The sequence below is a fragment of the Trematomus bernacchii genome, unplaced genomic scaffold (genome assembly GCF_902827165.1).
Source record: "Trematomus bernacchii unplaced genomic scaffold, fTreBer1.1, whole genome shotgun sequence".
In the NCBI taxonomy this organism is placed as follows: domain Eukaryota; kingdom Metazoa; phylum Chordata; class Actinopteri; order Perciformes; family Nototheniidae; genus Trematomus; species Trematomus bernacchii.
The window spans coordinates 1,075,043-1,089,482 of NW_022987669.1; the positions used below are offsets into that span (position 1 = coordinate 1,075,043).

The following is a 14,440-nucleotide window of genomic DNA, read 5'->3' on the forward strand; positions in this document are numbered from 1 at the left end:
TTTCTTGCAAAAAATATCTGTCAGTCATCCAATACAATCTTGCTATATAGTCACATATATTACATAAACTTACTTTACTAATTTACTGACTCTGAATCTGTTCTTCGGACACTTGGGTCATGTTCTGGTGGCACAATGGTGTACATGCTGAAGTCCAACAAGACGAAACTTAAAGTGGACCTATCATGCTATATTTGAATAATATAGTGTAGGGCCATACCTATATAAGGCATATTTATACTTTTTTTTTTTCAAAATACCAAACAGATCATGCATTTTAGCCATGCCTCATTTTGCTCAATTTGAAATGTTTTAGCTCTGTTTTAGCAAGGGCAGATTCAGTGAGAACAGCACCATCTACAGGCCTGGCATATGTACTACAGCGTCTCCAGCGCTTTCGAACGGCAATGGCCGTGGCTGTCTCCTCCTGATTGGTGGAGTTGGCCCAATAGCCGTAGCGCCACTGTCCTGACGTCAGGACAGTGTTCAAATCTGGATCAGTTTTTATCAGATCCGTTGCAGCCCCTTTTTTAGAGATTTGGGTATGGAGGAAAATAGAGAGGGTTGTGTTTTCTGACACTTGGTGAGTTCCCTGGAACACCGGGGACACATATTCATGTATACAAGACGTACAAAAGTGCATTTTGCATGATAGGTCCCCTTTAAATGCAAGATATAAGACATATACTAAAAGAATACTAGACCCTTCATTAGACTTAGTGGTACATTTTTCATTCTAACCATCACAGTACATCTCTCCACCGGTCGACTTTCTCTTTATAAAAAGTAACTCAAGAACTTTCATGCACAGTTAATGATCTGATTAGACATGTTTAATGGTATCTTCAGTGAAACGAACTTTTATAACACTTGCAAAGTTCATATTAACATAGCAAAGGTGTTAAAGTAAAGACAGGTACATTCATTTCTCTTTACCTCTCCGTGTGTTTCCTCTTCAGAATCCCATCAGGGAGCCACGTTGACCTTTTCCTCTGCACTTAAGTGTTGCAAATGTGAGAAAACTCATATGGCATGTGTTCTCCGTGATAGTGCCTCGACCTTTACGGTGACAACGTATGAATAGATCCAGAGCAGATAACCTGTTGAGGGAAAGGTTTCCATACGAGCTCCATGGGGGGGGGTCACGTTTATTTCTTTAGGGCCCACCGAGGTAGGATAGAAAAGGTCATAAGAGAGGAACAAAGATATCGTATGAACTGCAAAACGTTTCAGTTTCAAAAGTAGTTTTTGTGTATTTATACGAAAATTCTCAGAAACGTAAATTTTAATTAATTAGAGTTTATTTCATTGAAAGGTAGAATTAATATGTAAATACCAGTAAAGGCATCCAGGATTTAAAGATTCAAAGAGTCAAAGGTTTTAATGTCATAAGCACATAAGCTACAGTGTAGAAATGGCATTGAAAATCTTATGACCCGAGCTCCTCCAACAATGCACCATATTTATATAATAAAATACAAAAATACAAATAAAAAACATTGCAAGAAGTCTATATACATGTAAATAGAATATGATATATACAAGACATATTCTTAAGCATTGTTTAGGTTAGAGAACATCTATTTTAGTCATGCAGAACACGTGAAAATATATGTTATTCACTCACAGACCACAATATCATATTCATCTTGCAGAATGTAGTGTAAGAGGTTATCCTCTTCTGTTATGAGCCTCTGTGGCATTAGTCAAAATGAAAAAAACACATTAGCAAAATCAGCTGTTTGTCCGTCTGTCTTCAAACTGCGCACCACAGAAGCCTGTGATTCGTCAACAGGCACATATTATGAATCCCAGGGTGCATCGCAAGATCAATTATTGTAATGCATTATTAAGTATTTTTAAGTTTTTGGCAGTCTGAAAGGTTTCTTGTCTTTGTTCAATCTGAGCTGAAAACCATGTTGTTTTTTCTCCGTTGCTGTGCAAAACAAACTGAGCAGACTCATTAGACTAGAGCAATCTGTGTTATCTTTAAAAACAAACATTGATGTTTTCAATGGTGGATGGTGCGGTTTCAAAATGTTGCCCCTCTTGATTTGACAAATGGGAAGCAGAGTTTAGCTGGTACGTTATAAATAAAGGTTGTATTATCACGCTGGTTAGCATGTTTACTTTTTTAATCCATTGTTTGTTAAACATTAGGGAAAAGCAGTGCAATGAAATATGAAAAATATGATGTCTTGTGTTGTCACATGTAGAGCCGCAGTGAAACAAACAAAATAAGACTACTTGTTATTCCTCAACATAACACAATAACTGAATCAATGAAGTGAATAAAATAAACTCTTCTTCTCTCATTGTGTTCTGACAGGAACTTCCTGGGGACCAAAGAGACGTCTCTGCTCCTGATGGCCATGTTCCTCCTGGCTGTGTTTTACCACGGACAGCAGGTAACATCACACCACTTTCTTCATAACACAATGTTTTATTTATTACCTGAGCATAACCAGACTTTAATCATAGATGTGTTGGATCAGAGAATCCCTGCAGCTCTTTCTCAGAAAGCACTGAAGGAATTGTTTGTTTGTTTGTAGCCTTTATTTAACCAGGTGAAAAATCCCATTGAGATCAACGATCTCTTTTTCAAGGGAGACCTGCGGTACATTGGTTACACATAAAAACAACAGAAAACAAAAAGGACATCACAACATGATTACAGGGGTATAAATTAGCAAACCTATTCACAATGACAGGTATCTAATAACATTTCATCCAGCCGTGAATATATTTTAATGGGGTCTTAAAATACAGAGATTTTTTTCTTTGCAGAGATATTTGATTATCTTCTATCTCTGCAGTTTAAGAAAACCTCAGGTGACAATAACAGCTTCTGTGCTGACAGTATTCAACAAAAATCAAATTTCAATTGTAGTCAGACTGGAGGTCAACATCTCAGAAACAGATTTCTGAGAATACCTGGAACAAAAACAAAAACGTTTCTCAGTGGAGATACATGTATATAAAGGAACTACAGCACGGTCACATGACTTCACGTCACCACCGCTAAGCTAAAGGTGGCTAATGTTGGGCTATAAAGGAACTACAGCACGGTCACATGACTTCACGTCACCACCGCTAAGCTAAAGGTGGCTAATGTTTGGCTATAAAGGAACTACAGCACGGTCACATGACTTCACGTCACCACCGCTAAGCTAAAGGCGGCTAATGTTGGGCTATAAAGGAACTACAGCACGGTCACATGACTTCACGTCGCCACCGCTAAGCTAAAGGCGGCTAATGTTGGGCTATAAAGGAACTACAGCACGGTCACATGACTTCACGTCGCCACCGCTAAGCTAAAGGCGGCTAATGTTGGGCTATAAAGGAACTACAGCACGGTCACATGACTTCACGTCGCCACCGCTAAGCTAAAGGCGGCTAATGTTGGGCTATAAAGGAACTACAGCACGGTCACATGACTTCACGTCGCCACCGCTAAGCTAAAGGCGGCTAATGTTGGGCTATAAAGGAACTACAGCACGGTCACATGACTTCACGTCACCACCGCTAAGCTAAAGGTGGCTAATGTTGGGCTATAAAGGAACTACAGCACGGTCACATGACTTCACGTCACCACCGCTAAGCTAAAGGCGGCTAATGTTGGGCTATAAAGGAACTACAGCACGGTCACATGACTTCACGTCGCCACCGCTAAGCTAAAGGCGGCTAATGTTGGGCTATAAAGGAACTACAGCACGGTCACATGACTTGACGTCACCACCGCTAAGCTAAAGGCGGCTAATGTTGGCCGTGATGACGTTTAGTCATCTCATTTAGACAAAAGTTAGCAACCAACGTATTTAAATTCACCAGTGGGGTATTTACTGACGTATAATTATAACATAGAGCAAAAATCTCTTCAACTTGTGTTAACCACAGACCTTATTTCAGGCTAACAACCAAAAACACATTTGGAAAACCATTGATTTCCCAACACAGTCTCACGGCATTTCGTGTTATAGTCACGAAATTAATCTATTGATTCGTGTTCACCAACACCATTTCGCCATTTTTTTCGTGTCACACAGAACGATTTTAGAAGCAATGTAAATAATAACAAATTAGAAGGAAAAAGACATTTAAAAAAATACAGATTTCAGTATTCTGACACAGAACGATTTTAGAAGTAATGTATTTATATTGGTAGTATGTTTCGTGCCTGCACCAAATAATAACAAATTAGAAGGAAAAAAAGATGACATAAAATACAGATGTCAGTATTCTGAGGCTCTGAGACATTTCTTTTCCTCACTGACGGCAAAACAACTCAGACATTATGCAATTTAAAATAAAAGGGATAGGGTTAGGCTTAGGGTAAGATATTGAGTAAGAAAATGTTTTTATGAACCACACAGCTTCCGGTCTTCCAAGACCCGACCGGACAAAAAGACGTGTTGCAGGCACGAAACATACTACCAATAGAAATACATTGCATTTAAAATCGTTCTGTGTGACACGAAAAAAATTCGAAAATTGTGTTGGTGAACGAATCAATAGATTAAATTAATTTCGTGACTATAACACGAAATGCCGTGAGACTGGGTTGGATTTCCAGACCTTGGGACAGGAAGTGATCAAATACAGACACATATCCGGGTTTTCTGACTCATTCCTGCACCAATTGCTACGCCATGTTAGCCATGTGCTCTGTATTGGAGGGGGCACTGTTTCCTCCTAATGAGTCAGAAACCATTGCTTTTCAGACAGGGAATGCGGACTCATGTTTAGGGTTGTATGACTCATTTCTGCACCACTCTACACCCGTCAGAAGCATTATTTATAATATCTGAGAAATCCGTCCTGTCAGGTTTGGTAATGTATTTAAATGACTTTTTATTCATTTAGAAAAACTATTTGTGTTGAATCCTTTGCTGCACTTCAGATTGATCGCTCTCTCTTGTGTTCAATAATTGATTCAACTTTTTTAAATGAAGCCGTTCATCTAAAAGATATAAACAGCAGACTTTCCTCTGATCTGTGCCTGCATGTTTAAGCAGTAGGTGTTTGAAGGCCAGTTTAAAAACACTGAAAATGCTTTGAAAAATAAGGAGTATGGATTTTCAGACCTTGAGAAGTCAAGTAATGTTTGGAGAAAATGTAAAATAACACTGAGTTGACCGAGTGACTTGTTTCTATGAAGAGTTCACTGCAGAGTTACAGGGTCAGGGTGAGAGTCTGAATTAATGAATACTTTAATAAGTGTAATATCTGTGTGCTCCTTCAGATGCAAAGAATAACAGAAACAAACCACTCCATCTGAAACACCACACAAGGCGTTGTTTCTCTGAAGGTGTAATCAGAGAGAGCCGGAGGGAAGCTGGTGTTCCCGCCACGCTTTCATGCTCTCTCTATGGCAACCTTTGATCAGCAGTTTGGCAGCAGAGATGGAGGGGAGACGGCCCTAATTGAGGGTCCTTTGTAGCCCTATAAAAGTAGAAGACAGCCGCATTTGAAGTCATGCAGTGGCATATTGATTTTCCACGGGTCAATCCCACCACTTGTTTGTCAGACAGAGACAAAGACGGGAACACTCAGCGCTCTGAAAAGAAGCATCAGGCGAGGAGAAAAGAGTGAATTGAAAAGAGAATATTTACAGTTAGTGGGTCGGGGGGGGGGGGGGGGGGTCTCCTTCCAATGTGGTGTTAATGGTTGGTTGTTGCAACGTTTACACAATGAAATTCTAAATGATGTTTAGGTGAAATTGGTACGAGGTTAGACCTATCCTTTATTACAAGCCTTTCCAAAATTGACATTAATAGTCAAATTGTTGTAACACACAAAATGTATTCTTGTAATGACCTCATGTTCATTATAATAATCTGTCGAATGCTTTTCAGAGGAAACGATTAGATATCTTGTGTCGCACGGATAAAAAGGTTTATGATTTACTTTCTGGGTTTTTTTTTGTATTGTTTTGCTAAATGTGATTTACTCTGAAAACTAGCAGCACTGTCGTCTTTAGTTGAGCCATTAAAAACATTAGTTAAAGCTTTTATACTTTTATTTTATTGTGCATTTCACGGCAAGACAATACAAGATACTGTAATGATTTTTTCTAACACTTCTACATGCCAAGATTTATGTTTATGAAGCCGAGCCACAGAGCTTTTACGTCATGAGCTAATAGCTCTGGATGATGAGGTTGTTCTTCATGAGCGCTGCTTCCAGCGCAGTAATTACATTATGAAGCATTTCATTACAGCGCTGCAGACAAGGCTCTTATTTTGAAATGATTAGGTTGTGACACCACTTTCATTCTGAATTGTTTTAAGACCAGAAGATTAATCCAGTTTACCTAATAGTTCCAGTGATGATGGACGCCACGGAGAGAATGTAATAACAAGTTGTCAGAACAAATTATAAGGTCATCTTTTATTGTGTTTCATAACAACCCATCGGTTTGTTTACTGAGCTAGTGTTTTACTTCCTGTCTGTCTTCTTCTGCTGTTCCCTTAGTGTTTACTTCCTGTCTGTCTTCTTCTGCTGTTCCCTTTAGTGTTTACTTCCTGTCGTCTTCTTCTTTCGTTCCTTTAGTGTTTACTTCCACTCTGTCTTCTTCTGCTGTTCCCTTTAGTGTTTACTTCCTCTCTGTCTTCTTCTGCCCTTCCCTTTAGTGTTTACTTCCTCTCTGTCTTCTTCTTTCGTTCCCTTTAGTGTTTACTTCCTGTCTGTCTTCTTCTGATGTTCCCTTTAGTGTTTACTTCCTCTCTGTCTTCTTCTGCCGTTCCCTTTAGTGTTTACTTCCTCTCTGTCTTCTTCTGCCGTTCCCTTTAGTGTTTACTTCCTCTCTGTCTTCTTCTTTCGTTCCCTTTAGTGTTTACTTCCTGTCCGTCTTCTTCTGCTGTTCCCTTTAGTGTTTACTTCCTGTCCGTCTTCTTCTGCCGTTCCCTTTAGTGTTTACTTCCGCTCTGTCTTCTTCTGCTGTTCCCTTTAGTGTTTACTTCCTGTCTGTCTTCTGCTGTTCCCTTTAGTGTTTACTTCCTGTCTGTCTTCTTCTGCTGTTCCCTTTAGTGTTTACTTCCTGTCCGTCTTCTTCTTTCGTTCCCTTTAGTGTTTACTTCCACTCTGTCTTCTTCTGCTGTTCCCTTTAGTGTTTACTTCCTCTCTGTCTTCTTCTGCCGTTCCCTTTAGTGTTTACTTCCTCTCTGTCTTCTTCTTTCGTTCCCTTTAGTGTTTACTTCCTGTCTGTCTTCTGCCGTTCCCTTTAGTGTTTACTTCCTGTCTGTCTTCTTCTGCTGTTCCCTTTAGTGTTTACTTCCTGTCTGTCTTCTGCCGTTCCCTTTAGTGTTTACTTCCTGTTAACTTTCCTCATTTAAGTTTGCATTTAATATCCTCATTTATTTGAACCTTAGCTAGTTCAAAGTCTGTCGGATCAGAACAGTCTGTCCAGCTGAGCCTCATTCTGCAGTAAACTGAATTACACAGTGTGTCAGAGCTCTAACGCTGATGAGTCAAATGTTTATTGGTGTTATCTGCTTGTATCCACTTCTCTTCTGAATGAAAGTGTCTGTGCTGAGCGACCGACTCATTATCCCAGAGCAGCTTTGCATACTTAATTAGGAAAACAGTAAATGAGTTCTCGTGATTAAGGGACTAATTGATACCGAGATTAATCACAAAACTGTTTCCGCCAATCGACTGAAAGAGAAACGCTTTCATTCCCACAGACAGATCTGCCTGGCCCTGAAATTAATTTTCAATTTCATGTTTTTTTTTTATGACCCCCCCTCTCTCCCGTGCAAGTACAAAGTAATTGGTACCGACATTTGTTTGTCTCTAATGTATTTAAATTACTTTGTATTAAGTGTGCACTCAGAAAAACAGTTTGTGTTGAATCCTGTGCTGCACTTCAGATTGATCGCTCTCTCTCTCTCTCTTGTGTTCAATAATTGATCCAACTTTTTTAAATGAAGCCGTTCATCAAAAAGATATAAGCAGCAGACTTTCCTCTGATCTGTGCCTGCATTTTTAAGCAGTAGGTGTTTGAAGGCCAATTTAAAAACACTGAAAATGCTTTGAAAAATAAGGAGTATGGATTTTCAGACCTTGAGAAGTCAAGTAATGTTTGGAGAAAATGTTAAATAACACTGAGTTGACCGAGTGACTTGTTTCTATGAAGAGTTCACTGCAGAGTTACAGGGTCAGGGTGAGAGTCTGAATTAATGAATACTAGTTGTATTGAGAAGAACATATACACTAAGCTTGTTTTTATTGGTCAAGTATTTCTCCGTACGGACTTATTAAGCATCGATCAAAGTCCGATCTGTCAGATTTGTACAGAATCAGCTTCTAAAGCTCTGTGTGAGAGAGGCCAGGTACCGTGAGCAAACAACCCCACATTTAGCGATACCTTATCAACATTAGCAAGTCTGACAATGTGACTACTACTACTAAAATGCATTTGCGGCAAACAGAGATCTTACCTCAGCGTCAAGAGGACATCACGTATTCTTTTCTTGATAATTCAACATTGTACACAAAAAATCTGTGGTAAATAGGACATATACTTGTTTTCAGGTTGATATTAGTGTCGAATTCGTCTACTTCAACATGTCTCCATGCTTTAATGTTAGCCAATAGGAGCGAGAGTGTTACAAAGTGATGTCCTGCCCATTAGCCTATGAGAGAAACGACAGTATGGCTATCATCATGTTATAGAAATTACATACAATATACTTTTCTTTGCTCCCTCTTCAGCTGGAGTACACGGCGCGGCTGGACTTCCTGTGGCGCGTTCAGGCCAAAGAGGAGATCAACGAGATGAAGGAGCTGCGAGAACACAACGAGAACATGCTGAGGAACATCCTGCCGAGCCACGTGGCCCGACACTTCCTGGAGAAGGACCGGGACAACGAGGTCTGCACAAAACATCCCGTCACACATCTGAAATCTGCCTCACAGTCATAAAACATGCAATCAGTCACACTTACAAGTGTGCTTTATTTCATACCATTATGTTGATTTGTTTGTTCGCCAATTGATCGCTTAGAAATACAACCGCAGGCTCTTCCATGATGATGTGTTCAGGAGCTTGTGGGAATTCTTACACTCAATAGTTTGTTGATGAACAACTAATCCTTGAGAAGACGTTTCCAGGATATGACACAGTAGCTTCTCATTTCAGTTTGTAGAACTTAAGAAAGGCTTGGCTTACTTGAAGCTTATGCTCATGATTCTTGCTATCCTGACTTCTTATACCTTTGAAGAGCCGAAGCTCAAATCTCACGCAAAACCTGAACACATCAGGAGGGAAATTGAAAGTTAATAATTGGTTCTCTCACCAAAGTAATGCTGAAAGTCACGGGACATGTTGACGTCACTATGAGTTTGTGCTGCAGCTAAACTTAATTTACCAACTCTAGGGAATACATTGAAAAAGGACATCCAAACAAAAGACATCCAATCTGCACAAAACAACCCGTCACACTTCTGAAATCTGCCTCAAAGTCATAAAACATGCAATCAGTCACACTTACAAGTTTGCTTTATTTCATACCATTATGTGTATTTGTTTGTTGGCCAATTGATCGCTTAGAAATAAGATAAGAGGTACTTTATTGATCCCAAATTGGGAAATGTTTGCGTTGCAGCAGCATCAAAAACAACAAAACAAGGCATTGCACATAAGTAGAAATTAAAGAGTAGAAATAAACTATTCTAGAATTTAAACATCTGAAAAATAGAATTAAAACAGCATTAAAAAGTAGAAAATATAGAGTAGACCGTGAAGATAAATAAAACACTATTGAAGGGCTTTAGACACAATTTAAAGTGGACCTATCATGCTATATTTAAATGATATATTGTAGGGCCATACCTATATAAGGTATATTTATACGTTTCTGTTTTCAAAATACCAAACAGATCATGCATTTTAGCCATGCCTCATTTCGCTCTATGTGCTGTTTGCTGTCTACGGGTCTGATTCTGCTGACCACGCCCCCCTGCAGGAGAGGGGAGACGTGCTCTGATCAGCTGCTGGGCTGTCAGAAGAGGGGGAGAAAAATAGATCTCCGTCCTCCGTGTTTTATTATATAGAGTCGTTATTCATTTGTTTTAAAGCTCAATAAATAACAAAGAAGACCTTTGACCGGCACTTTTCTAATTTTGTCCGGAAGATTTAAACTTTAACGGACATCTTGACCGGCGAAAGAAACTGAAACTCTGCCGCACGGTCCCCTCGTTCCTTGGAAGAGGCGGAGAGGTGGGTGTTTGTCATCTGCTGGTGGACTAACCGGAGAGAATTACAGCGCTTGCCTCGACGGGGAGGGATTGCATTGAATTAAAGCAGCGGGAGCAAACGCTTGCCTCGGGGAGGGAGAAAGAAAGCCACAGCGGAGAATAAACAGAAGGGTAACCATGGTAACTATGGGCGGGAAGTCTTCTTCGCTGCTTTTGTGGCAGACTACAGCGCCACTTACAGGCCTGGCATATGTACTACAGCGTCTCCAGCGCTTTCGAGCGGCAATGGCCGGCCGTGGCCCAACCCCACATTCCCCTGATAGGTGGAGAGTTGGCCCAATAGCCGTAGTGCCACTTCTGTGACGACATAGAAGTGTTCAAATCTGGATCAGTCTGTATCAGATCCGTTGCAGCCCCTTTTTTAGAGATTTGGGTATGGAGGAAAATAGAGAGGGTTGTGTTTTCTGACACTTGGTGAGTTCCCTGGAACACCGGGGACACATATTCATGTAGAAAAGACTTACAAAAGTGCATTTTGCATGATAGGTCCCCTTTAAAGCAGGGTATTATGAAATGATGATGATGTGTTCAGGAGCTTGTGGGAATTCTCACACTCAATAGTTTGTTGATGAACAACTTTAGATGTGAATTAGTGTTCATTTTGTCAGCTAATTTTTAACTTAGTCTTAGTCTTAGTCCTGTGTCAAATGTCCTTGTTAGTTCTAGTCATATTTAGTCACCTTCAAGTTTTAGTCGACTAAAAGTCTGAGCATTTGAGTTTGTAGCACTTAAAAAAAGGCTTGGCTTATTTGAAGCTAATGCTCATGATTCTTGCTATCCTGACATTGTATACTTTTGAAGAGAGGAAGCCTCAAATCTCACCTGAACACATCAGAAGGTTTGTATTATTAATACTGTTTGTAAAGGAATAGACAATAAATCATTGGTTCTCTCTCCAAAGTAATGAAGTAACGTCTTAATTTACTTAGTTTACCCATCAACTCTAGGTAATACATTGAATAGTTTAGGGTTAGGGTTAACCATAGGTTGGATTCATACATCCAATCATCACTTTAATACTGATGTAAATGATGGAGATTCTAAAGCTCAATATTTAACTTTACAAATCACACAACGTCACGTTTTCACCTCGTCTTTTTTACCGCTGACCTGCTCCGAAATCAGTCCCCTGCAATCTGTTCGCTGAGCAAAGAAAAGTAATTGCTTTTGCTAACTTTTACAGAGACAGGGAATCGGGGGGGTATTTTTGGCTGTATGCATTTGATTGGATTTTAATAACACGTTGTCAGAGAACACATTGATTTGTCGCTCGTCGCAGGAGTGACTCAGCTGACCTCCCTCCGCCTTATCTCTGCTGCCCTTTTCCTTTTGTGCTTTTAAATTCCCTCTGAATGGAGCTGTCTGCGCTCAGTCAGAGTTATTTAATGGGCACACACAGACATTACACACTCATCAGACGGGCCTCCTGGTGCGTTTCAACCCATTTACTAAATGACTTTTATGATTGTTTTACGTACTTTAGATCCTCAAATGCGTTTATATTGAATCATTTGGATTAATAACCATATAGCACAATTCCTTTAAAGCCCCTTGCATTCCTTGTTGCATGTCAATATATGTGAAGCGTTTAGAGCATCTGGAAAAGCGCTAAAAGAAATCGAATGAATTATTATTATACAATGATTTGCTATCGTGAGCGATACCGTTGGTAGCTAGCTAGCTTGCTAACAGTGGCGATCGTCACCTCCTGTGATTTAAAGGGCCCATGTCATGGCCATTTCCACTGATCATAATTCCATTGTTGAGGTCTACTAGAATAGATTTATACTGTGCATCTCTCCAAACTCACATTGGTTTCTCATACAGCATCTCTGTAAACTACTTGTATTCACTGAATTTCACTCTCTGCCTTTAACGGCTCGTTGTAGCTCCAATAGCTCCAGCCCCCCCCCTCCCTGTGAGCACAGTGTGCTCTGATTGGTCGGGACGTTGTGAATCGCGCTGAGCTCCGTGGAGGTGTTGTTTTCCTTGTTTAGGATACATAGCGAAACACAGCCAAACTCATCCTGAGCACACACAAAGTCACATCCGAAGTAAAAACAATAAGGTGTCTTGATATTGAGTAAGAAAAAGGTTGATAAACGCTGTGAGAATGGGTCTGCAGAGAGAACGGGTCTGCAGAGAGAATGGGTCTGCTGAGAGAATGGGTCTGCGGAGAGAATGGGTCTGCAGAGAGAATGGGTCTGCAGAGAGAATGGGTCTGCAGAGAGAATGGGTCAGCAGAGAGATGGGTCTGCAGAGAGAATGGGTCATGCAGAGAGAATGGGTCTGCAGAGAGAACAGGTCTGCAGAGAGAACGGGTCTGCAGAGAGAACGGGTCTGCAGAGAGAACGGGTCTGCAGAGAGAACGGGTCAGCGGAGAGAACGGGTCTGCGGAGAGAATGGGTCTGCAGAGAGAACGGGTCTGCAGAGAGAACGGGTCTGCAGAGAGAACGGGTCTGCTGAGAGAATGGGTCTGCAGAGAGAATGGGTCTGCAGAGAGAATGGGTCTGCAGAGAGAATGGGTCAGCAGAGAGAATGGGTCTGCAGAGAGAATGGGTCTGCAGAGAGAATGGGTCTGCAGAGAGAATGGGTCTGCAGAGAGAATGGGTCTGCAGAGAGAATGGGTCGGCAGAGAGAACGGGTCTGCAGAGAGAACGGGTCTGCAGAGAGAACGGGTCTGCAGAGAGAACGGGTCTGCAGAGAGAACGGGTCTGCAGAGAGAACGGGTCTGCAGAGAGAACGGGTCTGCAGAGAGAACGGGTCTGCAGAGAGAATGGGTCTGCAGAGAGAATGGGTCTGCAGAGAGGATGGGTCTGCAGAGAGAATGGGTCTGCAGAGAGAATGGGTCTGCAGAGAGAATGGGTCTGCAGAGAGGATGGGTCTGCAGAGAGAATGGGTCTGCAGAGAGAATGGGTCTGCAGAGAGAACGGGTCTGCAGAGAGAATTTCGCCGCGATCCCAACTGTCTGTTATCAGCCTGCAGCCAGGGAGGAGAAATCAGCTGAGCTGCCTGCTCCCTGCACACAGATGTGTGTGTGAGGAAGTCCGTGGATTGGTCAATTTGGACCAATCAGCGGGGGCTTAACGTAACGGCTCCGCGGACGTAACGTAACGGCTCCACGGATTGGTCCATTTCGTTCCGGGTTCGGCTTGACATCATGCCGTACCCGGAACGAAATGGAAGAATCAAATGGACAATGACATATCTCCAACGAGGCGTTTTGGGGAGGTATTTTCTGTGTTAGAGTTTTACTCGCTACAGGGTGTACTTTGAGGGTTTGTGACTCTGCACACCGTTTACATGCATAAAAACCTTCATAACACACAAGGGGACGGGTAATAACGGAAAAGCATGACATGGGCCCTTTAAGACACTACTAACCAGTCCAAATTCACACACTGCTTTTAAAGTAACGTGTTTACAGTGTACGTCATGGCGGTGAATCACAGGAAATAGAGACTCACTAGACCGCCACATAGTGAAGTGTGGTCACTTCTCCACCAGTGCCTTTAGCTTAATGTCAATGCCAGAGATGGTAAAAGTACACACATCCTTGACTCAAGTAGAAGTACAGATACTCGTGTTTAAAAGTACTCTGGTAAAAGTAGAAGTACTGACTAAACTTCTTTACTCAAGTAGAAGTAAAGAAGTATGGACTTTGAAATGTACTTCAGTAAGAAGTCATGCTTTCTTCTCCTGGATAATGGCTGATGGTGATGGTGTCATGGAGGAAGGTTATAACACGCTCCGTATTGTCCTCGTCGCGCTCCGTCATTATCGACTCCTCCGATCTTCCGTTGCCTCTCAAACAAAAGGCGAGCCTCCGATGAATTATGAATGTCAGGAGAGGAGAGCAGATAAAGAACGGACGTGATTAGAAATGCATCCATTGAGATGAAGCTTGGGTCCTGATCACTTGTTGCATTATTGATCAGGAGGTTTGGATACTGGAAACGGCTCCTATACGGACCTGTGGAAATACTCAGGTGACAGAAAGCTTGAGTGGTTTTTATATCAACGTTTTTAGTTGTTTGGATATTTGTATTCAGACTCTGTCAAACGCACCAATCCTAATATCTGTTAAAGATTCCTGTGTTGAATGATGGATTCATTAAACTGTGATATATTGATTCAATTCAGTTATCTTTCATTCTCCAAATTTGAGCTTTTTTAACCG

The 14,440-nt window shown here is 41.2% G+C and overlaps 1 protein-coding gene across 1 annotated transcript in view; it reads left to right on the forward strand.

Moving 5' to 3' along the window:
- The window catches only part of adcy8 (adenylate cyclase 8 (brain)), a 114,337-nt gene that overhangs the window by 91,599 nt on the left and 8,298 nt on the right, over window positions 1–14,440 (forward strand). Inside the window, 2 exon segments of the mRNA XM_034135971.1 lie at window positions 2,330–2,408; window positions 8,716–8,874. Of these exon segments, the coding sequence (XP_033991862.1) occupies window positions 2,330–2,408; window positions 8,716–8,874 (238 nt within the window).